Raw genomic sequence first — 25,919 nt, 5'->3', positions numbered from 1 at the left:
CTAGGACCCCAAATCTCTTCAACTAGCTGTAGTCCTAGTGCTGGCTCTGCTGTACCCAAACCACCCTGGAAGGACAAGGAGCTGTGAACCTGGGGAGGTTCGTTTTGCAGCCATCTTCTGCAATGCCTCGTGTTTTCCCATTCTTTTCTGTTTCAAGTGAGCAGTGTTTATGTGGAGGGCAGGGGCTGGCTGCCTGTGAGGACCCTGTGCTTTTGGCAGAGTGGGCAAATCAGCACAGGGGCTGCCAGCCCTTCCCTGAGCTGCCTGTGTGGCCCTGTGTCAGGGAAGGTGGGCTTGTGAAGAGAAGCCAGGTGCAATCTCTCTGCCTTCCCTCCTTTTTCCCCCTCATCCTAGATAGCCTTTTTCCAAGGCTGAATTGCCCATCAAGCATCTCTGATGCTCCCTTTTGGATGCAGCATGTTTGAAAAGATGCAACCCCGCAGCAAACTGCCAGGCTGGGCTGGCAGCCCCTGCGCAGTGTTGTGTTGTGTTGTGTGCTCTTGCAGCGGAAAAGGCTTGCAGGTCGCTCTGTGACCACCCCGCTGCCAAATCTGCCATCTGTCTCACATCCTCTGGGCCATGCTGTGCCTCCCAGCCCACAGCTTCTCTTCTCCCAATGCCTTGTCCTTTTCCCAGCCCTGCTGCTGCACATGTCCAGATGTGACACTTCCTTCTCTGCCTGAAGGGAAAAAAACATTTGTGTCTTTCTCCATCATGTCTGTTGCTCCCAACACCCCTTGCGCTGGTGTGGGCAGCTGCTGGCCAGGGGGTGTAGCCAGAACGGGGCAGGACAGCAGCACAGCGGGTGCAGGCAGTGCCAGCCTGCAGCACTGGCACAACCCAGTCTGTTTGTCATCCCCTGTGCTGGGCCACCTGCCATGATAGCTGTGAATGGGGGGGGTGTGGACCATGACCCCAGTTCTTGTCCCAAAAGTCCTATGATTTCCTTCTTATCTCTGGTGCTTCAGAGCCATTTGACTCCAGATCTTTTCCATCAAGGAGATGAGAGCAGGCTGGTGTGATGGGTGTGATGGGGTGCCTGCTCTGCTCTGCTTGGCTCTGCTGTCCCCTGCAGCAGGCACGTGACTGTAGCTGTGCTTGGGTGTTGTGGGCGAGGGGAATTCCTGGGGATGATGCAAGTGATGGGGACAAGTCTTGTCACCATACATGAGCACCTGTCACACTGGAAGGAGGTTGAAACAGTTGTGCTTTGCAGAGCCACGTGTCTGTGGCTCCACATGTGCCCAGGAGACCTGCCTTCCTTCCTGGCTGCAGCAGCAGCTTTCCTCTCATCTCCCCCAAAAGCTGCAGAGACAGCTAGATGAGTGCCCCAGCAACTGGAGAAGTGACTACCTGCTCCGTCTGCTTCCCAGTGAAAAGCAGTACCAGGATTGCCCTGCATGGTGTACCCCATCAAAAGCTTTCCCTTCCCTTTGATGCGCTATCGACTCAAACCAGTGTGCTGAGTGCTAATCCCTCTGGCACAGTTGGATGCAACGAGCATGGCTGCATGTGACTGGCACACTGGGGCCATCCCAACTTGTGCAACCCACTGCTGGCAGCTCCCATGCTCCCAGGGCAGCGTGATTCATCCCAGTCATACAGTGTTACCCAAATCTGCTCAGAAGCTGGGCAGAGGTGGGAGGAAAGCCTTGTCAAGGCCAGGGTTGGTGAGCAGTTATGCTTATGGGCTCCTGCTGCAGTCCAAACCTCATTCAGCTCTTGGCACCAAGCACAGTCAATAGAAATGTTCTAGCACTGCTCGAGATTTTAGATGCTCTAAAATTATATGTGTGTTTATATGTAGTGCTCTGAGTAAGAAGCTTCTGTGCTTGCAGAGAGGGGAGCTGGGCAGGGCAGGAATGTTTCTTTGCTTCTGCAGCAGTGTCAGCTGTGGAGGATGTTGTGACTGCTTGAAGATGGGGAGGGGTGAAGGGTGGAGAGGCCGGTGGCAGCCAGGCACCAGGGCATCCCCCAGAGCAGTGTGGAGGAAGGTGCACGTATGGACCCAGGAGAAGGGGATCAACAGGATAACCATAGCGCTGCCCACCATGTGTGCCCACTCCACATTGCACAGCGGGCTGATGGGCATCAGCCGTGAGGAGGGCTGGCTGGAGCTCAGCAGCTGAGAGCAGCTGTGCAAGGGCTTGAAATGTGCCTGCTTTCTCCGCCAACTCAGCAGTGAGGTCCCTGCCATCCCCAGGTGTGTCATGCTGTCCTGGCCAGGCAGGACACTGGGGTCCAAAGCCACCAGAACTGGTGGCCCAAACACTGTGATGCTGGGCTTCCAAGTTTGCATCCCTCTCATGCGCAACCCAACTTCTCTCCTTGCCAGTCTCCTTCCCTCTGCCCTCAGGTTATGGCTCCAGCTGGGCTGGCTGCTCCCATGGCTAACAGTCTCTGCAGCAGGTGGCTTTATAAAAGGTAAATCTCCCACTCTCCTTTCTCCCTCCCATAGCTCTCTGCTCCCCAAACAGTGGAAGGGACTTGGGGAAGAAAGAGCTGCCTTTTCCCTATTTCCATCCTGTCTTGTTCCCCTTCTCAAGAAACCAAAGTGCACCTGGCACCTTGTGGCATGGTGAGAGATGCCTCTAATTCACGGTGGCAGCTTCAGTCTGGACCCTGAGCAAAGCACAGCTACTCCTGGTTTCCGTACAGGTTTCCACAAGGCAGTGTTTTTCCCAGTGAACATGGTGCTTTTCTTCACAAAGGCCTTAAAATCCTCTGTGTGAGCACTGTAACCTGGGTGGCAGAAGAGGCAATCTGCCTGTAATTGCCTGACATCTCAGCGCAGTTGCAGTCTTGCTGAGGTACCTTCCTTGGTCTTCAATGCCAAATGGGAGCTGCCTCTGCAAAGTGGGCTGTGCATGGGGGCATATGCTGTGATCTTGGAGCTGGCAGGCAATAAGGAACCTGGAGATACCCTTTGCAGGGAAGTTCAAACCCTTCCCTAGGTCCAGCTGCTGCCGTGGCCCTCAGTCACACAGGCAGCAGGGGCTGGGAGTTGTTATCATCTGCATATATCATCATTAATTAATTGCAAGCGCAGGGGTTGCTCTGGGGACTGTGAAGAGCATGCAGCAGCCCAGCTTGGAGCAGGGATCTGATGGCACCAGGGTATATCTTTACTGTTTTCCTGAAATACTGTTTTTCTGAATGGACGTGTGTGTGCATGTGTATCGGTTAACTGAGAGCCCAAGGATGATATCCTTCCCCTTTACCACATGTGAGCTCCCTGAGTCTCCATTCCTTGAAGTCCCTGGCTTTGTCATAGTATCATACAAAAGTTTGGGTTGAAAAGGACCTTTAAATGTCTTCTAGTCCAATGCCCCTGCAATGAGTATGGACATCTTCAACTTGATGAGGTTGCCCACGGCCTTGTCCAACCTGACCTTGAATTTTCCAGGGATGGGGCATCTGTCACCTATGTGGGCAACTCATTGCCAGTGTTTCACCATCCTCAACCTGGAAAATTTCTTTCTTATATCTAGTCTGAATCTACCCTCCTTTAGTTTAGGATTATGTCACTACAAGGTCTTTTAAAGTCTGTTACATCTTTATTATAAGGCCCCTTTCCCATCTCTCTGCTCCCAGCCATCACCTACCAGCAGCCTGGCATCACCCCACTCTCTCCTTGGGTTGGTCCTGGTCCAGGCAATCCTTTGTGCTGAAGAGTGTTGATTTAAGTTTTATCAGAGGACAAAGGTGCATGATACTCTGGGGAGCTTGCAGCCCCATTAGCTCATGTTTGCTTGGTGCACTGCACACACCAAGTGTGGTGTGATGGGCTGCGTGCACAGCGGGAGAGTGAAACGCGAACCAAATGTGCATTAGAGCCAACCTGCACTGGCAGCTTAGTCAAATGTGGCAAAAATGGCTGGGGGTGGAATAAATAAATTCCGCTCCGATTCTTCCTTCCCAGTCTCAGTGTGCTGGCTCCAGCAGCTGCTGGCTCGCACATGTGTGCTGGAGAGGAGCTGCTCTCTGCACAGCATCTCCCACGCACTGGCCCAAACAAATCTCCCTGGTTGTAGATATCACTGTAAGCACTGTTTGCTCTCAGTTGCCTGGGGTTTGGCTTTATTCTGCCAAGGAGCAGTCCAGCAAGTCAGTGTTGGTCTGCTCGGTCCACAGCATACCTGCAGGAGAAGGGGCTTATCCAGGTGGCTGTTTGGAAGGCCACAACCATTGTCCTGCAGGGTCCCAAGGGGACTGGGATGCCTTCTCATTCAAAAACTTCATGGAACTGAGTCTGTCCAAGTGCCAAAAACCCGCCCTGCATGGTGGTGCTGGGGAAGAAGGGCAGGGCAGGGAGCTGTGGGTGATGTGGCAGCCACCACAGGGACACATAGCAGGGGAGGGGTATGTACTGGTTTCAGGCTAGTCCCTGGGGCAGCATGACCCTGTACAGGGTTTCCTGAAGGTAGTGGCAACCTGCCAATCCTGAGTGCAGAAAAATCTACTTAGCTCCCCAAAGTCGGGTTACTCTCAGCCTCCTAGTGGGTTATGTTGTTTAGATGAACAGTGTTTGCAGGGCAGGTTGGGAATGGTGAAGCACTGGGGGTAGGAGCAGCAGTGCCAGAGGCAGACTCACCACTGAGGGGAAGGACCTCGCTGTGAGGTTTGCATCCCCAGGGCTTGGGGGGTTCATAGGTTGGCCCTTTCCCCAGCCTTCCTGCCCTGGCTGGCAGCGGGCCCGGCTTTGTACTCCTCAGTGAGAGAGCACTGCCAGAGCTTACTGGTAGGGAAGATGAAGTTTATCTATACCATTTTTAAGCAGGTTTTTCTAAAGCTGTCATGCACCCACTTTCATTTTCTCATTGAGTGGTGGGTGTGAGTTGGAGTAGGATCAATGAAACATGAGTCCTCATGACCTCTCCAAGTGGTCATATCTTCCTTGGCAATGTAAAAAATAATATTTCAGCAGGTGTTTTTTTACCTGTTAGGGGTCATCTGTTGCTGCAGAGTGGTCTTTTGCCTCCAAACCTTGTTAAACCCTGTCTCCGTAGCTGACAAACCATGTTGCTGCTGGTTTGATCCTCCTTGTTTGGAAGATGCATCTGATTTGTAGCAGACTAACAGAACAGGCTGGTGTATGTCCCATGTCCTGCTGGTGATAGGATGGGGTGTTCTGCTGGTGGGTTGTCTGTCTCGTACCCTGAGAGGGTGTGGGCACAGCATTCACACCAGTGTCGTTGAGCCCTGCCCAGGGATGCTGCTGCCCCACAGGTGCTCACCTCACAGACCATGAGCAGCCAGATCCTCTCTTTGCTTTTTGGACCTCGAGGCCATTAATCTTAAGAGGGAAGATTGAAGGGAGAAGCAGGGAGGAATGTCGTGGACCTCTGTGGGGTTTTGGAGAACTGTGTCTCTGGTCCCATTCCCTCTGTGCTCGTACCTCTTGGGGACAGATGTGGCCCATGCTGTGCCTGTTCTCCCATGCACCAAGCTACAGGAATGGAGAGGTCACCATGCCCTGTGGTGCCAAAACTGCCAGGGTGTGTGCTGAGCTCAGCACAGGCTGTTGAAGAGCCTTTTCCCATCCTGAGGTTCTTGGTTAGCCATGCTGAGTAAGTGGCAGTGGCTCGGGTTTCCTGCCCTCCCTGTCACTGCAGTCCCGCAAGGTCGCTCACTGCAGTCCTGCAGGGTGGGATGCTGGAGGTTTGCCTGCCTGCCCGGTCCTGTGCACACCAGGGTATGAACCTGATCTCCCTGTTACAGCACTCCTTGATTTTCCCTTCCACAGCCTTGCCACAATCTACTTGTAGTGGAAGGAGGATGTAGAGACAGTCAGCTAGCTCAGATGCTTGTTTTCTGGGTCTAGGTCCTCAGCCTGTCTTTTCTGTGTGGCCACACACTGCTCCATCAAGAGCCTCATGCCCTTGCTGCCCTCCGGCCAGCCAAAGTCAGTAATCCCACCTGTGTCAGAGCGGGATGCTGAGGCTGGAGGAGCGTAGGCATGCTGGGAAACCCAGCTTAGTCATCTCAGTGCTTCCAGGATTGTTTTGATGTTTTGCTCCTCCAGCTGTCCATGAATCCCCTAGCAAATGAGTTTGCTGGCAAGATGCTTCAAGGGAAAGACAAATTATGAAAAATCGTATTCGCATAAAAGACATGCCTTATTTTTAATTGGAAATCTGATTCTCTGGATTAGTGCCTACCCAACCGGAGAGAAGAAACATATGCTGATGTATCAACAAAACAAAGAGGGCACTGAATATTCAAGGCAAAGCTTCCACGCACTAAAAAAGCTTCATAGAAGTTATACAGCAAATCAGTTTCAGTGGCGAATCTCACGCATTCACTGTGCATTCAAAGGCCACAAAGAGGAGAAAAAATTGCTCTATGTGTTTTTTGACTTCTTTTCTGATGCTGTTTTAGTATCTTCCCTCTAAGTCAGACCTATAGTGAATAGACCATATATTGAAATTTCTGCCTTTATGTTATTGCTTTATTTTCCCACCTGCAGCCCTTTAGCCTTGTGTTTCTGGACTAGTCCATTGCTGTCACTTCTCCTGGACAGTGGCTGCTCTGAAGGACATCTCTCTGTGATTGGCATCTAGAGGCCCTGCCTCATACACAGCTAATGGGAAGCTGTCCCGACACCTTCTGGAGCTGACACCCATCCAGCTCTGTTATTCACAACAGTATTTGTTCCTTTGGCCCCTAAAGATTGGGAAAAGCACAATGGCAGTGGCATAGCAGGGAACAGGAACTGGTTAGGTGATGCTGTGGGTTTTGTTGACCTTTTCAGATACTCTTGCAGAGTGCCATCAACTGAATATTGCAAAATGCTGAATTTTCTCATTTGTGTGATGTGAAAATTTAGCTTAGGCATTTCAACAATGACTTCAAGTGTGGCCTGCAGTGTCCCTGTGATTTCTCCTTCTGTATACCAAAAAACTTAGCTCTCCAACAAGAGGAAGTTTGAACATGTTCTACAGGTCTGAGTTAAGCTGTTCTTGGTGCGTGTGAGCAGAAATCTCTCACTGTTTCTGCTGCATGCTGTTCCTAGAACATATACATGATTTACTTTTAGCTGGTTGCCCCCAATAGTTATTTTAATGGTAACACTGCAGCTATATAATTTGCATAAGCTTTTCTGAGAGCAGCACCATAAAAGGTGAGACTAGCTAGAACAAATGGTCTAGCTAGTGATTTGAGTATTTGGAGGAGAGTTTCTGTGGCTACCTGGTGATGAAAGGAGCAGCGAAAGGGCAGGAGAGTGGCTTGAGATCAGGTTCAGAGGAGCTGTGATACACTGCAAAGACTGTGTTTACAGGCCTGAGCATGACATGACGGCTCCTTTGGAGCTGGGGGTGCTTAAGAGAGAGGGGACAGAGCTGGACTGGGTCTTCAAGTATCTTCTGCTCCTGAAATTTCTCTGTGCAGTCCGGCATTGTACTGGCAGTGCTGTGCGGAGAGAAACGAGCTGGTTGGGCTGAAGGGTGAAGGCTTGCATTTGGGAGGTTTCTGGGTGGATAGCTGGGAGCAGGATATACTAACACCATCTCCAGGTGAAACACGTTGCTTTTGGCCACCAGGAGCAAAATATCTGATATGGGAGAGAAAGAGATAGCAACAAGGACTTGATAGAGAAACACAACTTGAACAGATCCCTGTGAAAATCCCCCTCACCCTGCCATCCCTGACAGGATGTTCCTCCTACAAGTGTGAAGCCGGTGCCTAGAAACAAGCTGCAGGATCTTATTGCTGTGTAGTGAAGTGGTGGTGATGGAGAAGGGACTTGGAGGTTGCTAAGGGTCTCCTTGTTTGTTTGCTGATGATCTAACAGCTCCCTTGGTCAGAGACACACTCTCCTTGTTAACAAAAAGGCAGTGAATTATTTAGCAGCTGAAAATGCCAGATGGCAATGCCTCTGCTGCTTACAGGAGGAGAGGAGAGAGACATGCACATGGTGAGGAACAGATTGAGAGCATAGCAAAGAGCATGAGGTCCTGGTGGCCCAGGTGGCAAGCAGGGGCAGGCAAGCCAGGGCAAAGAGATTCTGCTTTCCAGAGTAGCCCCCCTCAGTTCTTACAGGTTTCTTCTGGATGTCCCTTGTCAGGGGTCATTATCCTGATGGGACCATGCTAGCCCTTGAAGTACAGGACTCCCAGCCATGTCTGGGAGACAGGCTGTGACTGAGGGCACTGCAGGGAGACTTTGCCAGCCCATCCATCACCCCACACCTGGGTGCAAGTATCAGCCCCAACTCTACTGAGATGCCCTTTGGAGAAGTATCAGCATATCTCAAGTGACCTGGCAGTTCTTTTGAGAGTCACACTAATGTTCAGCTGCCCTCACTTGGGCAGTGATGTTTCCAGACATCATAGTTTGGACAGATGGATGTGTATGTGGATAGGGACCTTTGAGGAGAACTGAAGATGCAGCATGGGCAGGTCTGTAACAGACACTGAAGCCCATGGCTCAGGTGACTTTGCACCATAGGCACCAGAAAAGGGACTCCTGTATCTGCATGTCCTGGGGAACTTGCTGCCTGTAGCTCAGCAGCTTCTGACATCCCTTCAGGGCATCTATGCAGGTAGACAGATGTCAGCCTAATGTTGCAGTGGAGTGAGACTCAAGCTCTTCTGGGCTCATAGCCTTGGTCCAGTCATCTCAGGCACTCTTAGGCTTCCAGTGGAGATTTTTCTATGGAATGGAATTTATGCTTCAGAAATGAAGAAAATAGCAAGTCACCATCACAGTCCCTTGGGAATCCTCAGTGTCCAGGTTGCCAGACCTTTTTTCTTTTTTTTTCCTTTTTTTTTTTTTTTTTTTTTTTACCCCACCCCAACTCTTGTGTTTGAAAACCTTCCTCCTCAGCTTTTTCTTTCCCTGGATGAGGAGGTCAAGGAGATTCAGTCTCTCAAGCATGCAACATATGTCAGCTCCTGCACCAGCACTCCAGTCCTGCCTGCTCTGGTCAGCTGTAGGTTGGGGGTGTCTGGGCTCCCTGTCAACTTTAGGACAGGACTCCTCAAGCAGCAAACTGTAAGGTCTAAGAGACAGAGGCTGAGGGCACAGCCTTGCATATAAAATCAGGTGCTACTGTAGTCCCCCATCTATCACACTGACAGAGCACAAGCAGATGTTTCCTAACAAAAGCAGATCTGTGTAGAGTTTAGAAATATCCCCTTTCTAAGCCAACTAATTTTCTGTGTGCTGTCTCTGTGCTCCCTAAGGACGCCTCAATTAGGTTTCCTTTGGTATTGAAGATTTGATCTTGTTTGGTCTTGGTGGCAAAAACTGCCATAAACACTTTGTGTCTCCACATCCCTGGAGGTCCCATCTGTCCTGTCTTTGTTTGCATTCTTCTCCACTGCTTAATCAAACCATGGCTCCTGCTTCTCTTCCTCCACCCTGTTCATGTGGGCTTTGAGCCTCCTCCAGCAGGGATTACCTGGTGCTGGATGACTGCAGGAGCTGTAACAGTGTCTTAGTTGTGGCTAGAATATAGATGAAAAGGAAGGAGAGGAATGAATGCTCAGTGACTTGAATGCCAGCTCCCAGGTGTACATATTATAATCCACTCCTGAGTTTTCACACAGCCTTTGCACAGGTCACAATATACTGATCTCAATATGTTGTGGCCATCATGTCTGCAGGGCAAGGCACTTATATAGCTCCTTATAAACTTCAGGCAGGCCTGAAAATGTTCTTGTCAGGGGCACAAGAATAAGAATAGGGATATAGAATAATTGTGGTTGGAAGGGCTCCCTTGGAGGTCATCTAAAGATAGGGATAAAACCCTTGCTCAGGGCCAGGCCATCTTCGAAATTATATTTGGCTGCTCAAGGCCTCCAAAGACTGGATCATCTCACCACAGACATAGCTGTTCTTCTCTGAAGGCCATGAAGCTCTTCAGGCACGAGAAGCAGCTGGCTAAAGGTGTTGAGGGTGACTCCAAAGCACAGAGGCAGGACAGGCACAGGCAGGACAGGTGAGGACAAGAGACTCTGGCCCCCTTGCCCCACCTCATGTTTTTTAGTGTTTGCTGTGCTGGTTGCCTCTCCTCATCTTTGGTGAGTGTAGCAGCTGCTCAGTACTGTCCTGTGGCATCCCTGTGAGTAACAGCCATGCTGGCTGCTGTAGCGGGGTCCCAGGGGTCCCAGGCAATGCAGGTTTGGAGAGGATCCTCTCCTACCTAAAGTATGGTGGTAAGAAAGGTTTTGGAAACAAGCCACAGTGTTGGCCATTAATGGCCTTTAAGTGTCTCCTGCTGGTGAGGACTGTAACCCGTGGTATCAGCTCCCGGGGAAGGTGGCGGGAAACCTGACATTTAGGGTTTTGAGAAGCTAACTCTTCTGAAGAGATCAAGATATCTTGGAAGGAGCAATTCTGCTTAGGTGGAAAGACGAAAGGGAAGTCCTCTGACTCCTGAGTCACGCAAATCATGATGCTGGAGGAGGAGAGCAGGATAAGGGATATTCCATAGGCAGTAGATACTTGGCTATGGGGAGAGAAGCAAGTACAGCCCCAGCAGCCCAATTGTCAATATTATCCTTGCTGGTTTTTTCAGAAATTCAAACAAATGCTTCAGCTTCTCATTCCTGCCTGCTGACAACACCAGAGTGGCCATGACTCAACCAGCTCCCAGGACTGAGGGGCAGAGGTGGTGAAAGACCTGTCTCAGGTATGACAGAGACAACCAAATAGCATGAGATTTAATGGGGTGAGGAAAGGGCAGGTAGCTGTGAGATTTCTTCAGCAACACCCTCTGCCTTGTGTCCAACAACTTCTCCCTGAGAGAAACTGGGACTGGGAAGCTCTGAGGTCACCAGCCACTCTTCTCTCCTCCCAACCCTTAGTGAGCTCCTCAGACCTTGATGGAAGAGACCTGGAAGAGCCATGTCCCCTTTTCAAGCAAAAGCTTCTCCATCTGTGCTCCTGTCTCTGCGTTGCAGGGTGAGACCCTACGACGGTGCCAATGGAAAGCACGTACTCGATGGAGCCAGCACCTGACGGTGCTGGCCTCACCTCGCTGGATGTGCTCATCTTCCTGGATGCCCCGGTGAACAGCACGGAGGAGCAGTGCTTCAGCGCCCGCTCCCGCAGCACTGTCCTGGAGGGGCTGCCCTTTGGTGGCGTGCCCACTGTGCTCGCCATCAACTTCATCCTCTGGCTGGTGAGTGGGCCAGGAGGGTGCCATTTCTACCGCTCTGCAGCCCCCATGTGCACTGACAGCCACACACAAGTGCAGCCTGTGCAGCTGGCTGATGGGGGAGCAGGGATGACTGCACTGGTGCACCTGGCTGAGGGGGGAACAGGAATGAGTGCAGAGGTCCAAGGGCTTTGCCCACATCATGGTGGGCAGCAGTGGGCACTTGGGCAGGAGTGGTGAGATCAGGGAGCAGGAACAGTTTGGGGTAAGAGTTTTGCACGAGTTTGGGCTCATGAGTGAGAAAGCAGAGAAGAGGGATATGAGAAGATCCCATGGGGTGAGATCTCACTGCAAAACACTTCTCTTTCTTCTTCTTCTTCCAGCTTCTCCTTCTGGTCTTCTCATGTCTTCGGAAAGCGGCTTGGGACTACGGGCGCCTGGCGCTGCTGATGGACAATGATAGGTGAGGAGGATGCAAAGCTGCTGCAGGTGATGGCTCCATTCTCCTCAAGAGGGCTGGAAGGGAGACCAGCACTGTGGCATGGCACACAGAGATCAACAGGTGTTCCTGCCCCTCCTTCCCACTGGGAATGGCCTGGTGGCCACCATTCCCATGGAGACACAATCACCATCTGCTGCAGGGAGAGGGAAAGCCCAGGCCAGCTTTCATTCCCTCTAGCATTTGCTGACAGTGTTCTTGGTGCCATTGCAGGCACTGTTCTGGGAAGGACAAAGAGCTGTTTTTCACTGGGGACTCTGTGCTGCTGCATCTTCTTCCACCACTCTCTTGGCGTGAGCAGGACTGGCTGGTGGAGGATGCAGAGTGAGACACACAGTAATAGCACTGTTCCTCATGTCACCACAGCAACTTGCCTGGCCCGTCATTTGGGCTAAGTGCAGAGTTCCACAAAAATAAGCAGTGTTCTGGTAAAAGTAGAGCCCAGACCGTATTTCCAGGTGGGCTGTGCTGCTTGCCAGAGCACAGCTCACCTTGGGCAACAAAGCATCTTTCTTTGCACAGGCTGGTGCACAGAGGATGGGTCTATGCAAGGCTGGGCAGCCCACAAGAGTAAGCTCTGTTAAAGTCCCTCTTCTGCATTCTCCCTTCCAGTTCCTCTTGGTCTCTGAATCTGGAGCTGAGTCTGGCAATGAATGCATGATGTTTTCCCTTCACCAGTGGGATCAAAGGGCAATCAAGATTTAAAATGCAAGCTCTGATTACATTCCTTTTTACTGTAAAACCATTTGAGACATCTGAGAACAGTGAAATAGAAATTATGTTTCAACAGTCCCTTGTAATGGAGCTAAGGCTACATCTCCATGAGCCCATCATGGATCAGGGACACAAAGAAGCTGGGGAAACTTGTTGGTGTGGAGGCAGCAAGATGCAACCCTTTTGTCCCAAGCCCAGCAGTAATCATTGTTCCAGCCACAGTGTAGGATGCAGGGAGGTGGGGAGGCATTTTTTGGGCTGTTATCGTAGGAGAGACTTCTCCAAGGGTGCTTATCCTCTCATGTCTGCTGCTTCTCTTCTGCCTCACCCCTCCACTCCTCCCCTCACTGCAAAGCCTGACATCACTTTTCTACGGAGAGCAGAGCGAGAAGGAGAAGTCCCCGTCAGAGAGCAGCCCTCTGGATGCCGACAACAAGGATGTGGTGAGTGCCTGTGCCCGTGGCAGTGGGAACCTGGGCCGGGCTTGTCCTGGCCCAGCCTGTCCTGTTCTCCATCAGAAACCCAGGTCAGAAGTTAAGTGTGAGAAATTAAACCTCCTGCTCAACAGCCTTCAGCTGTGGGGATTTCCTGGAAGCTGGAGGGATTTTTGTCCTGAATTATTTGAGGCATATATTTTGAATGGCAGTTTGGAGGGGATGCTCCTGTTGGTAAGTGTCTCCCAGCTGCATGGTTGTGCTTGCAGCTGTGGGGATCTAGTATCATGCATGGCCAGAGCCTGGCTGCATGCCTGCAAGGATCTTTCCCACTCCTCAGGATAAAGTCCCCCACACCACATTTCCTCCTCTGCCAGCATGGTGGGGCTTTAAAGTAATCTTTGGTTTCCCTCTACCACACCAGGCTTTGCTGGAAACAAACAGAGATGGACGCATTTTGCTGCCTCTTTCTATTTCTATTTTGGCAGCAAAAGCTCAAGAATCAGTCATTGGTACAACTATGAAAAAAATGTCATGATTTATTAAAAAATCTAGGTACAAAACAAGAAGAAGATGCAAAATCCTTGCAGGTGGCAGGAGACCTGTTCAAAGGTTCTGTACCAGATGCTCTAGGCAAGTGTATATTGCTCATCAAAAAATAAATGAAAAAGACTACAGTGAAAGCCAGCACACTAGAGAGTAGATTAAAGGAGATTATTAGAAGACGACATCCTTTAAAAAGCGAAACTGTTCACAAATGAGGAAAATCTCAACTCTGCAATGTTAGATGGAAAATACACTAAGAGGGGAGAAGAGCAGTTTTGAGAAGAAATTTATAGAGAGCATAAAAAGCCCAGAATGACAAAATCACAAAATGGATAGAGTTGAAAGGAACCAATGTGGGTCATCTGGTCCAACCTCCTTGTTCAAGCAGAGTCATCCTAGAGCACATGGCACAAGATTGTATCTTGAATATCTCCGGTGAAGGAGACTCCACAACCTCCTCTGGGCAATCTGTTCCAGTGCGTGGTGCTTTCTTCCAGTCCTCAAGCACCTCTACTGATCACCAGGACCTTTCAAAGATGATCATGAGCTGCCTTGCTGTGGTGTCCACCAGCTCTCCTTGCAGTTGTGGATGCATCCTGTCAGGGCTCATGGACTTGTGGATGTCAAGTCTGCCTAGGTGTTTTCTAACCCAATCCTCCTTCACCAGGGGAAAGTCTGAAAACCCGTATGTGCACACAGTGACAGGGAATAAACTAGTCAGTGCACAAGAACTTAGGTTGTCCTGTAGCACTCTACAGCAGTGCCACCTCAGCACTTGATAGTGGTTAAAAACATGCATTGAATGTTAGGGACTTTCGTGGAAGGGAAAGAGGAGGGAGCTCTGGAAGTAGGACACCGTGATGCTCCTTAATATTCAGAAGCTGAGGCCCAGCAAGTCACCCCTGAAACAGTGGGTTAATTCTTGACCTCATCTTCCTCTGCAAATCCTCCTGCAGCCAAAAATTGACAACCTGACAGGATGATTGATTTTTGTAGGGATTTTCCCTGTCCCTTTATACCCCTGCCTCAGCAGACACCTTGTTCCCACTCACAGAAATTCTCTTATCACTACTTTGGGAAGGTCGCATGGTCCCTCAGGGCTTTTGCCACCTGGAAGAGAGGTTGTGCTCAGCTTCCCATCAGCTCTTTGGAGTGTGCTTTCCTTGCTCCTCCTGAGCCAGCTGCCTTTGCCACTAGGCTGAGCATTGCTGAGCTGCCTTGGGCACTGCCTCCATTTGCTCAGCCCCCTGGCCATAGGCACTGCACCACCTCAGAGTGTTTTCTCAGCATATGTTGTGACCCAGTCCCTCACCAGGGAGGCGGAGTGGTTGCCCTTGTCTCATCCTGACTCTTTCCTTCTAGGGATTCTGTTCCTGGCTCCTTTCTATCTACCAGATGAAGTAAGTTTGTGTCTTTGGCATTATGGTCATGCTTCACTGCTGCCCACCCATGGGGAGCTGGTGCCCACAGGTGGTGGCCAGCAGCAGAGGCGAGCCCTCTTAAAACATTCACTCTGAAGAGAGAGCAGAGAGCTCACCTCTGCATTTCCTCCTGGCCTCTCGATCCTATCCCAAAGAAAAGGGCTTCAGCCTCTCCTGATAGGAACCAATCCTGTAATGAGATGTCAGCTGGAGGGCTGCTTGGGTCCCTCTTTCCCTCTGTGCTTAAATCCTTTGTGCCACAGTCAGGATGTCATGAGTTGGTGTGGGCTGTGGGAGACTGGAGCAAGCCAGTGTCCCCATGGTGGGAGGTGGTGGGGAGGAACCACCAGCACTGACCCCCACCTGCCTCTCTCCAGGGATGAGGAGATTCAGAGCAAGTGTGGGATCGATGCCACCACCTACCTCTCCTTCCAGCGGCACCTCCTGGTCTTGCTGATGTTGGTTTGTGTGCTCTCCGTGGCTGTTATCCTGCCTGTCAACTTCTCAGGGGACCTCCTGGGTAGGTGCTTCCCTGGTCACAGGAAGACTCAGGAGTGCCATGCAAGCTTCTAAGCCTTTGGGCAAGCACTATGCCTCTGGGAAAGAAGGCAAAAAAGCCCCTCTCTCAGAAGCTCCCATGTCAGCAGGAGCCCACCATCAGCTGGGTGACAGAGGAACATAAGAGACTGGGAAATTCAGAGTATTGGGGACCTGGGAGATTGAAAAGAAGGGAGCAAAGAGCAGAGCCAATAACTGCTATATGGATGTGCACACTGCACTGGTTCTCTTAACCTTCTCCTTCTCCTCTTTCTCTGCAGGACACAATCCCACCCACTTTGGCCGGACAACCATCGCCAACATCCCAACTCAGTAGGTGCTCCCAGAGGCAGGGGGGCTGTGTGTGCTGCCACTGTGGTGAGCACTGCTGGGAGCAGAACATGGCACAGCCCCGTGCTGGGGACAGGGACAGGTCCACGTGAGCAGCACACCGCTCACAGTAGCTCTCCTGTCTCTCTGTACTACATGAGCACAGTCAGAGCAGCCAACCCAGTGGCACTGCTCATTGCACACCACTGCTGGCAGAAGTGCTGTTGGGGATGTTGTGTGGCCCCGTTTCTGTAGTATCTCAGTCAACAGCCTGGGTGCTGCCCCTCTAGTTCCTGGGGTGAGTGTCTGGCAGCTGGCACGGGGAGGTCCTGCTGGGTGGGAGGGGTGGCCATAGGTGAGATGTTGAGTGCCAGGCTGATCCCCACATGCTCACCACAGTGCTCACTGATCCCCACTTCCTCTCTTCCAGAGACCGTCTCCTGTGGCTGCACAGCATCTTCGCCCTCATCTATTTTATCTTCACCATCCTTTGCATGGCTCACCACTCTGTCCACCTGGAATACAGAGAGAATGAGAAGGTGAGAAACCATCCCTCCTACAACCCTGCCTTGTTCAGTGCTAATGGACAACTGCTTGCTCTGCACAAATGCTGGTCCCGGTAGGTACAGAGGTCTTTAGGAACAGCCAGGAGTTGGGCTGGCAGGGAAAGGTATGGCTGACTTTCACCAGTTTCTGGATAAAGTGACAGCCTGGAGACAAATCCCTGTCTTGTCTCTTGAGACTGAAGCTCTGCTGTATCCATCTGTCTGTGCCCCCAGGGTTTGGGACTGGGCATTGAGGAGGTCTGTGCTGACTTGCCTCCGGGGTGGCAGTTGGTGCCCCAACTCGCTGCTGGGTGGACGGGGTGGGAGCGCTATATCCTGCAGATCCCTGCCCATCCTGCAGTTCCATCCTGCAGATCCATCCTGCAGATCCATCCTGCAGATCCATTTGCCTCTTCTCTTCCCCCAGGTCGCCCGGACACTGATGGTTACCCACATCCCCAAGGAGATCACAGACCCTTCACTTATCATCAAGCATTTCCAGTGAGTAGCCATGTGCCACAGCCTTGCTGGGCCAGTGGCAGGCAGGTGGCAGGGACCGTCCCTGTCCCTTGGCTCCCGGTGTCACCATGCCCCTGTGCTTGCAGCGAGGCTTATCCCAGCTGCACCGTCACCAATGTCCAGTTCTGCTTCGACGTGCGCAAGCTGATGAAGCTGGATGCGGAGAGGTGAGCGCATGCGCGTCCGTGTTGCCTCTGGGGGAGGGTGTACTGCTCCTGCCCACCGCATCGAGGCACCCAGTCTGGGTTTATGTCTGTGTGCCTGGTGCTGCCCAAATGACCTGTGCTTCCCGGCTTCCCGGCAATGACTGCTTCCTGGCAGGCGCAAAGCAATGAAGGGGCGGCTTTACTTCACCACCAAGGCGCAAAAAGAGGGGAAGATCATGATCAAAACTCACCCCTGCGCCCGCATCTTCTGCTGCCACTTCTGTGGCTTTGATGAGGTAGGAGGGTGCGGGCAGGGCTGCAGGCAGCACACCTGCACCGTAGGCAAGGCAGAGCGTGGCAGCTTGCCCCTGCCCCAGCCCAGTGCGCAGCACAGCCCTGGCTGCTCCCACAGGTGGATGCTGAGCAGTACTACGGGGAGCTGGAGGAGAAGCTCACAGATGAGTTCAACGCGGAGCGCAACCGCATCACACTCAAGCGGCTTGATATGGCCTTTGTCACCTTCCAGGACGAGCGGATGACAGCTGTGTGAGTGTCCCTCATGGGGGATGTCCCCCAGCCTGTTGGCCACCACTGCCAGGGAAGCGGGGCACCTTGCTAGCTTTTCCAACCAAAGCCAGGCAATGGGTCGGTCTCTTCTGTGCCTGTGCCGTCTGTGGAGTTGGCTGCCCTATTAGGGCTGCAGGAAGGGTCTCACAAGAAGTGAGACCTGACCCATGGCTCCCTCTTCCTGCAGGATTTTGAAGGACTACAGCCACATCCACTGCCGCAAGCACCCCCAGCAGTCCTCTGTCACCACCGTGGTCAAGTCACACCACTGGGGTGTTCGCTATGCCCCTGCACCCAGCGATATCATCTGGTGAACCCCACGGCAGGAGAGAGGGAGGGAGGGGGAACAAGCAAACATGGGGAAGCCCATGTCCATACCTATAAGGGCCCCATGCCCATAGCTGCAGGGAGCCCATATAGCTATAGGGAACCTGTGTCTGTATCTGTAGGATGCTTTCCCAGGGTGATGGGGTCTGAAAGTCCCTCCTATTTCCATAGCAGAAGTCAGCAGGGGTGATTGGGGTGATCATCCCAAGGGTGGCAGGCGCCAGCCAGCTGAAACTGGGGGTGATTGCCGGACTCTGATTTCTCTGGCCTGCTTCCAAAGCCTCCTGGTGGTATGGACCTCTGCTGTGGCTGTTCTCTGGTCCAGGGGGCTCTGCATGTGACAGCAAAGCAGCGTGGGAAGGGGAAGAAAGCAAGCTCAGAATAATGTCTGCCAGGATGGTTGGTGCAGATAGCAGGAGGCAGAGCTTCATGAAGCTATGCTGGGAGGCCCAGGACACAGGGCCTTTCTTCCTCATCATGTCCAAGTTGTGTTTTCCTCTTACAGGGAGAATTTATCAGTCCGTGGCACATCGTGGTGGGTGCGATTCATTCTGCTTAATATCTGCCTGTTCGTCCTTCTCTTCTTCCTCACTACGCCAGCCATCATTGTCAACACTATGGACATGTTCAATGTCACACACCCTGTGGAGAGCCTCAAGGTAGTCCCTAACCCATGACAATTTTCCTAAAAGGTCATCATTTCCAGGCTTATTTGTGACGGGGGGTGGGCAGGGGGGGCACCAGCTCTACACCATCCCAAGCAGACAAGCTATCACTAGGATGGGCATTGATGAGAAACAAGGTCATTGAGGAGGTTGTGTCTGTGCTTGCTATCTATCCCCTTCTCCTTGTGTTTCCAGCGGCAGAGCCCTGGAGCAGCACCTGAGCTTTGGTGCTGGTGTCCATGGAGTCAGGCAGGTTGCTGTCCATTCAAGAAGAAAGCTCTGGAAAGAGCTCTGGAGATGTTAGGAGGTCCCAGCAGCACAGCTCCTTCTTGCTCATTGACCTGTGAGCTTTTGGGTGGGCACTCAGGACATGGCTGTGGTGCCTTTGGCTGGCCTCAAGTTCTTATCTCCTGAAACAAATGCCCCTGCTCAGGGAGGGAATGCTCCAGCCCACTGCTGCGTGCACCATCGTGTGCTGTCTCAGCATGGCTGTGCTGTGTTGGGTTGCTGAGGGGGCGTTCGGTATCTCTCTTTCTGCAGAACCCCATCATCACCCAGTTTTTCCCCACGCTGCTGCTCTGGGCCTTCTCTGTCTTCTTGCCCTTCCTTGTCTACTACTCAGCATTCTTCGAGTCTCACTGGACAAGGTAACGGGGCTGGCCCCCACAGTCCCCCAGGGCTGCCATACAGGGGAGGAGCTGCAGTGGAAGGGGAACCCAACCTGCAGGGTGGCAGGCAGTGAGCAGTAGATCCCCACAGTGGAGCAGAATCCCCTGGGTGTTTCTCTCCATAGAAAGAGCCTCAAGTCCATGCTGAAAGGAGCCATTTGCTTCCCATAGTTCTGAACACTTTCAGGCTACTGACAAAGTCAAGTGGTTTTAAGATGGATCGGAAGAAGTTTGTAAGAGGGGCGGTGTGATGGTGGACTGGCAGCAGCAGGGCCATCCCAGGCATGCTTCCAGCCCTCCAAGGCAGAGGTATGAATTCAGGATGCTTGAAGTAGAGGAAACTGCCCAGCTTCTACAATGCACTCTCTGTCTTGATCCTCCATCATCCCTAAGCTCTGCCTGGTCTGATGAGTCCTTGCAGGAGCTTTGTCACTACCTCCCTTCCTTTTTCTGGGAGAAACAGGAGGTCGTGAACTGATACTCGATACCCATCTGCCTCTTGCTGGGTGTCTATACCAGCAGGGTTGGTAGGAGAGGAGATGAAGGAGAAAGATGAAAGAGGTTGGGAGTAGGAGAGCTTTCGCTACAGCAGATTACTCATGGTGCCACACCCTAGCCTGGGAAAGGCTTTGCAAGGTCCCAGTGGAGGCACAGATCAAATGCACACAGCTTTGCGAGGCAGGGAGTAACTCCTTGGTGGAGAGCAAGACCAAGTCCAGCCCCTCACCCTACTTGCTGCTCTTTCCCCAAAAAGTGCAATGTTCTTTTCTTGTCTTCCCTCTCTGCAGGTCAAGTGAAAATCAGATCACCATGCACAAGTGCTTCTTCTTCCTGGTGTTCATGGTTATCATCCTGCCCTCGCTGGGTCTAACCAGGTACAGACCACCCTGCCATGCTGCTCTCCCTGCTCTCGAGCTGCCAGGATCACACCCAGCCCCCTCGCCCTGGCAATACAGCCCCAAAGGGCTAAGATCCCATTGCCACAGAAACACAGTGATCCCTGGGGAGGAAAACACTCTTCAGCAGTGCTGAGCCACTCACACATGGTCACAGATGGAAACCTTCCCCACAGAGGAGTGGAGCAGAGCAGTTTACCAGGCTGCCACAGCTGACCCAAGGGAGCTGGTGGCAGTGGTCAGCTGCTGCTTGGGTTCAGCAGACCCTAAAAGGACCTGGTCAGGTATCTGCATAGCTCCAGCTACAGCAATCCTGGCCATCCAGGAGAAACACTCCACAGTGGTCTCATGTGGTAGAACGGGCTGCTCTGGCAGTGCGGGGTGCAAAGGGTCTTGCCCACTCAGGACAGGGAAAAGCACGTGCCTGCTGAGTGTCTCTCACATCGCTCTGTAGCTTCCCTTCTGTCTGAACTGCTCCTCTTCTGTCCCTTCCAGCCTGGACCTGTTTTTCCGCTGGCTCTTCGACACTCACTTTCTGGATGAGGCTGAAATCAAGTTCCAGTGAGTAGCAGGAAGCTCCCAAACTTCCCAGGCAAGCGGGAGCACCTGTTGTCCACCACCAGCAGCTCTTGCAGCTCCTGCCTGAGCATCCTCTCACTGTCTCACCTCTCTGTCCCTGGGCCAGGTGCGTTTTCCTCCCAGACAACGGCGCCTTCTTTGTCAACTACGTCGTCACCTCCAGCCTGATTGGGACGGCCATGGAGCTGCTGCGCATCCCCGGCCTCCTCGTCTACACTGCTCGCCTGTGCTTTGCCAAGTCTGAGCCCGAGCGGCTCCACGTCAAGCGGGTAGGTGGCTCTGCTCCCCTGTGAGCCTTCGTGACCCCCAGCACAGCAGGGGTGCACTCGCTGGAAACTCGCGCTGTCGTGGTTCTCTGGGGACGCTTGTGGGGACCTCTGCAGGCCCCGTGGGGGCTAGTGGGGGTGAGGCAGTCCTGTGGGCCTGGGTGCAAAGGCAAGTGCAGGCTTTGCAGTGACGGGGGCGGCACTGACACTGTTGGTTTTGCCCCAGAGCCAGGCATACCAGTTCCAGTTTGGACTGGAGTACGCCTGGACCTGCTGTATCTTCTCTGTTGTCATGACCTACAGCATCACCTGCCCCATCATCGTCCCCTTTGGTGAGTATGATCCCATGCCCATGGTCCCAACCATGCCAAGGACAAGCCTGTCCCAGCCACCAGCAGCAGCATGGGAGTGCAGGCTTCCAGCATGGTACAGGAAGGCACCCTTGGGCATCATCCCCAGGGCCTGCCGTGCTGTCCCTGTGACCTGGCTGTCCCCGTTGCCCTCCACCCAAATGGCTCCTCTTGCCCCTCCAGGGTTGCTCTACATGCTGCTCAAGCACATGGTTGACCGGTACAACATTTACTACGTGTACATCCCCACCAAACTGAACCAGCGCCTCCACGTCGCTGCCATCAGCCAGGTTGTGGTGGCCCCCATCCTCTGCATGTTCTGGCTGCTCTTCTTCTCCGTCCTGCGCCTCGGTAGGGAGAGCTTGGGGCTGCGCCCTGCCACTGCTGAGGGTCCTGTCTGATGCTTGGGGGTGACAAGCCATTGGTGTCATCCTTGAGTTAGGCATGGCATTGAGGGGGCAGGTGTTGTGAAGACCTGGCAGATGAAGGAGGTGTCAGCTTGTATTTTGGGAAGGGGATTGAGAACTTGTAAAACCCAAAGCAGGCACCACCCTGGGGCTCAGCTGGAAATGCAGCAGGTTCTTGGAGGCTTATGTGCTGCCCCAGTGTGTCTGTGCTCTAGGTCCCACCCGGCCTGTCACCCTCTTCACCTTTGTGGTCCTCCTTTCCTGCATCGTCTTCTCTTTCTTTGGCCTCTGCTTGAAGAAGCTGCAGCCACGGAAACCCTCTAGCTACCAGGTGAGCGCAGACAGCCACCCACTCTGTTCCTTCACCTCAGTGCATCCCCTCCTTGATTGCCATGAGGAACCTGAGATAGCACCTGGCTGTCCCTAGCCAAAGGTGCACCCCCCCAAACCATGATTTCCTTATGGCCTCCTCCTCCTCAGATGTCTGACCAGTCTGAGGGCGCCTTCAATGACGTGGAGCGGAGCAGCGTTTCCTCCACCCCTAACTCCAACGTGAGTACCCCTCCACAGCCCCGCTGTGCCAATTGCTCTTGCTCTTCTGGGTCCTGATGGCCCACTGCCCCCCGGGGCAGCTCTTTGTGGCCACTGTCCTGCAGGAGCCTGAGCTGAGCCTGACACCGGCAGCCTCTCCGGCACACCAGTCCTATGGCACCATGGGCAACCACCTGGAGCCAGTGGAGGATGGGGAGGATGGAGGCCTGCAGAGCTTTGAGACAGAGCTGGAGACAGTGGAGGGCGAGTACAGGAGCGGCCCCGTGATAGAGAGCCAGGCTCGCTACCAGTGAACATCCCTGCCACAGGCTGAGACAGATGTGCTGAGAGCGGAGGACGTGCCGTGGGGTGGGAAGGCGCCTTCCCTGCACTGGGGGGACCATCTTGCTAATGAGGTGACAGGACTGATGTGAGGGAGAGACCCCATTGCATGGGCAGTGGCAGGAGGCTCTGATGGTCCCTCCCGCTGCCTGCACTGGCTGAGCCCCCTAGTGTCCCCCTGTCCCCACCTGTCTCTTCAGCACACGGTGGGGAAGAGGGGGTGCAGCAGTATAGGGAGAGGGTCTCTCTGAGAGGTCATGCTTTTGAGGGCAGGAGGGAGGCCCTGGCCCCTCTGCGAGGAGGAAGCAGCCCAGATAGCCCAGATGAATGTGCCTGCCACCGCGCTGTCCTCTGAGTCCTCAGTGGCAGGGGACAGCCACCCCTAAACCTTGCATCTCAACTGATCCACCTACTGCTCAGACAGCTGTCCTGCTGCCTTCCCTGCTGCTGGCCTGCAGGCTGCTGCCTGCCCCTGCTTTGCCCATTTTAGCAGGGACTGCTGACACGCGTTGTGTTTTGGTGGAGGAGGTGAGTGTCCCTACATCTGCCACCAGCGCCCCTACATAAGCACCAACAACTCTGCACCATGGCAGGCATCAAATGCAAGCCCAGCTCTTCCTCAGCCTCCCACCCCATCCCCCCATCTTGCTGCACAATGCCTGTGCCCTTGGGCTCTTGGGGAGAAGTGGGAGGGCAAGATACAGGTGTGTTTAATGGCTTTGAGCACAGCTCCTTGTCACTCCTCTTCCCTGGCAGCACCTCATCGTGCTCATGCTCTCATCGGGGCTGCCCATGAGACCCAGAATAGCTCTGTCCTAATGCAACAGAACAGGGGGGACAGGTGGAGGCTAGCCTGGACTTCCAGGTGCACCTGGTCCACCACATCCTGCCTGCCTGCCCTTGTCCACAAGCTGCAGCTGTGGGATGCTCCCCCAGTAGCCACACTGCCTCTCGAGTGTGAATCCTGCTGTGATTAGTGTAAATGCACCATTACCTGCCTAGACAGCATCCCTGGAGTTTTCCAGCTCATCCAGAGTAGCTGTGGTGGCCCCTGGGGACAAGGGTTTATCCTCATCCTGCTCAGCTCCTCTCCCACCATAGCCCACCTGGGCATGCTGGCTCCTCACTCAGCCCTGCTTTGGCCTCAGGGCTGATTTTCCTGTCCCTGATTCTCCTGCTAGCTTCAGAGCAGCTAGAGTTGCCACCGTCCCAGGGCAGTGCAGGGAGGGAAGGGAGGAAAGTGCAGCTCTGCCAGCACCAGGGTTGCTGGCATGGGCAGTGCTGTTGTGCAAAGGCAGATGCTCAGCCAAGGCACTGGTTAGCATTAGTAGTGCCACTGGGAGGAGGGGTAGTGTGCCAGTTCTGGGCTGAGGGAGAGGTTAAAAGGCAGCCCAGCAGTGAGAGCATCAAGGGGGCTCTTAGGACATTCCTGTGGTGCTGGTGGGTCTCAGCTCAGCCACGCTCCTGCATGCTGGGGTTGGCTGCAGCACACTTGCCAGAAAATGGTTGCCTCGGGGGAGCCTTGAGCTCAGATACACCCTTCCAACCCAAAAAAGCTCCCTGGGGGGCTTGTGGCCTCCTGCCCAGGTGTCCCCATGGCTGCCCATGGCTCGGCTGCTCCCCTCACTGCCTGCTCCAGAGGCAGCCCCAGGCAGGGCGTGGGGATGCTGGTGGCCTCTCTAAGGGTAAAAGCAAGTGCCTGCTAGTGGCACTGTGTCCTTGGGAGCTCGGGCTGCTGGTCTGATTGCCCTTGGCTGCCCCACTGTAGGAATGTGCCAGAGGTCTGTACCTTCTCGTGATTTATTGCTATGACCGTGCCTTGAATAAAATGACTTCACCCAGCTGCTGCCTGGTGTCATCACCCCCATGCGTCTTTCCTGACACTGGTTTAGGGAGAGCCCTTGCCACTGGAGCCTTTTCCCACCTGTGTGCTGCTTGGACACATCCCCACCTCCAGATGGCCCACTATGATCCCCATAAAAACAAACCCCAACAAGTGGGCAGAAGCAGCAAAGTTTCAGGAGTGGAAGAGCACATCACTGTGTCCCAGATAGACTGGCACAGCCCTTGGCACCATCCCTCCGATGAGTTGCAGTCCTGGGAGAGTTGTGTGCCTTTCTTGCCCACCTGTCAGCAGTCACTCCACTGGCAGAGCTGGCTCAGAACACCACCAAAGGCACAGATGCTGCCTGAAGGTAGCAGGAGGGTGGCCTGGAGCCCCTCTAGAACCACAGCAAGGTCAGAGGCAGGAGGAACCCAATCCCATCTGAGGTTGGAGAAGATGTTCAGAAAACTGAACTACCCACCAGCAAATCTCAGGGAAGGGGGTGAACACCATTTGGAAGGCCTTCTCTAGATTTTGAGAGAACAGTGCTCTTTTCTGCCCTCCTCCCTCCCAAAATATACACTATTTTTACCTGAATTCCTACTTGAATGATGTGCCTCTGGTTTTAGCAGGTTCCTCCTGCTGGCTCCTCCACAGCTTCCTCAAGGTGAGCCCTGCCACTCTGGCACAGGGCAGAAGGCGTGGGGAGGGCTTCCCTTCGGGTGAAAAACAGGAAAATTAAAGACCCATCGCATGCCCCTACAGAGGACCCCATGGTTTGTAAGGAGTGATAACCAGAGTTAACACAGGGCATCGCTGTGCTGGGGAGCTGGGCAGCAGCTCTGGCTGTGAGCCAGGGCTGTGATTGCCGCCGGTCACAGCTTTCCCGGCCCTCACACTGGGAGGCTCTCACGGCCCAGTGAGGGGGTGTCAGCCCCATCACACTGCACCTCTGCCTCGAAACCCGCTCAGGAACCCGCTCCTGATTGCAACCTGCACGCTCACAGTCCCTCACAGCCGGGCCCAGCAATGGCATGGAGTCTTCCCCTGTGCCGGCCGGTGGCAGGCAGTGACGGGAGCATCCCCACCGGGCAGCAGGCACAGCAAAGGGCAGTTTGTAGGCGCTGTGGCAAACCTCCCTGCTGGCACAGGCAGTCAGAGGGGAGTGCTTCTGGAGGCTGCCATGTTGGCCCTTCCTGCAGTGCCAGTCCCACCACCAGTCCTGAGGCCAGGAAGAGCTGGAAAACTTATTTTATCAATGATCCAAAGGGGGTATTTCTTGGCAATCAGATTGCTGCTGCTCTCCTTGCCCTTCACAGCCCATCACACATTGCCTTGTGGAACAAGCCCATCCTAAATGAGCAGCATGGCTCTCCTAGGATGTTTTCCCTTCTCTCCTGTGCCAGGGCTGGGATTTCCAGCCTTTGGGAGAAGCTATTACAGACCCTGAGTTGGATTCCCCACTCCAGGCACCATTCTTCAGCATCAAGTGCCCAACTCTCACAGGGCTGGAAACCCATTGTGTCAAAGCTAGGACATGCTAGAGGACAGGACCTCCTGCATCCTCACCAGCTGCTCCCTGGGCAGGGCTGCTGGAATGACTCCACAATCCAGCTGGCAGAGTGAATGGTGCTCCGTGAAGCCAGACAGGACTTTGTTATGAAGCCGTGCTCTGCTGCTGCAGATTACACAGTGGGT

At 53.5% G+C, this 25,919-nt stretch overlaps 1 protein-coding gene across 5 annotated transcripts in view; it reads left to right on the top strand.

The window, feature by feature from the left end:
- TMEM63C (transmembrane protein 63C) overlaps window positions 1-24,237 on the top strand; it is a 32,199-nt gene extending 7,962 nt beyond the window's left edge. For 4 of the 5 annotated variants that reach the window (XM_040067350.1, XM_040067351.2, XM_040067349.2 and 1 more), the window contains exons 2-24: window positions 10,526-10,639; window positions 10,911-11,131; window positions 11,491-11,570; window positions 12,676-12,763; window positions 14,663-14,700; window positions 15,099-15,241; window positions 15,540-15,591; window positions 16,019-16,127; window positions 16,561-16,634; window positions 16,739-16,819; window positions 16,974-17,094; window positions 17,211-17,344; window positions 17,553-17,675; window positions 18,198-18,351; window positions 18,898-19,004; window positions 19,814-19,900; window positions 20,417-20,482; window positions 20,607-20,769; window positions 20,993-21,098; window positions 21,300-21,467; window positions 21,739-21,854; window positions 22,004-22,075; window positions 22,156-24,237. In XM_040067350.1, coding sequence (XP_039923284.1) covers window positions 10,934-11,131; window positions 11,491-11,570; window positions 12,676-12,763; window positions 14,663-14,700; window positions 15,099-15,241; window positions 15,540-15,591; window positions 16,019-16,127; window positions 16,561-16,634; window positions 16,739-16,819; window positions 16,974-17,094; window positions 17,211-17,344; window positions 17,553-17,675; window positions 18,198-18,351; window positions 18,898-19,004; window positions 19,814-19,900; window positions 20,417-20,482; window positions 20,607-20,769; window positions 20,993-21,098; window positions 21,300-21,467; window positions 21,739-21,854; window positions 22,004-22,075; window positions 22,156-22,368 — 2,493 coding nt within the window. In that variant the 5' untranslated portion in view covers window positions 10,526-10,639; window positions 10,911-10,933 and the 3' untranslated portion in view covers window positions 22,369-24,237. The remainder of the gene's footprint in view (window positions 1-10,525; window positions 10,640-10,910; window positions 11,132-11,490; window positions 11,571-12,675; window positions 12,764-14,662; window positions 14,701-15,098; window positions 15,242-15,539; window positions 15,592-16,018; window positions 16,128-16,560; window positions 16,635-16,738; window positions 16,820-16,973; window positions 17,095-17,210; window positions 17,345-17,552; window positions 17,676-18,197; window positions 18,352-18,897; window positions 19,005-19,813; window positions 19,901-20,416; window positions 20,483-20,606; window positions 20,770-20,992; window positions 21,099-21,299; window positions 21,468-21,738; window positions 21,855-22,003; window positions 22,076-22,155) is intronic. The other variant, XM_040067353.2, reaches the window with a different exon arrangement.
- The last annotated feature ends 1,682 nt before the right edge of the window (window positions 24,238-25,919 follow it).

This window comes from Hirundo rustica, chromosome 6 (genome assembly GCF_015227805.2).
Source record: "Hirundo rustica isolate bHirRus1 chromosome 6, bHirRus1.pri.v3, whole genome shotgun sequence".
Lineage (NCBI taxonomy): Eukaryota > Metazoa > Chordata > Aves > Passeriformes > Hirundinidae > Hirundo > Hirundo rustica.
The sequence above is the reverse complement of the archived record's forward strand: the minus strand, read 5'-3'. Positions and strand labels throughout refer to the sequence as shown.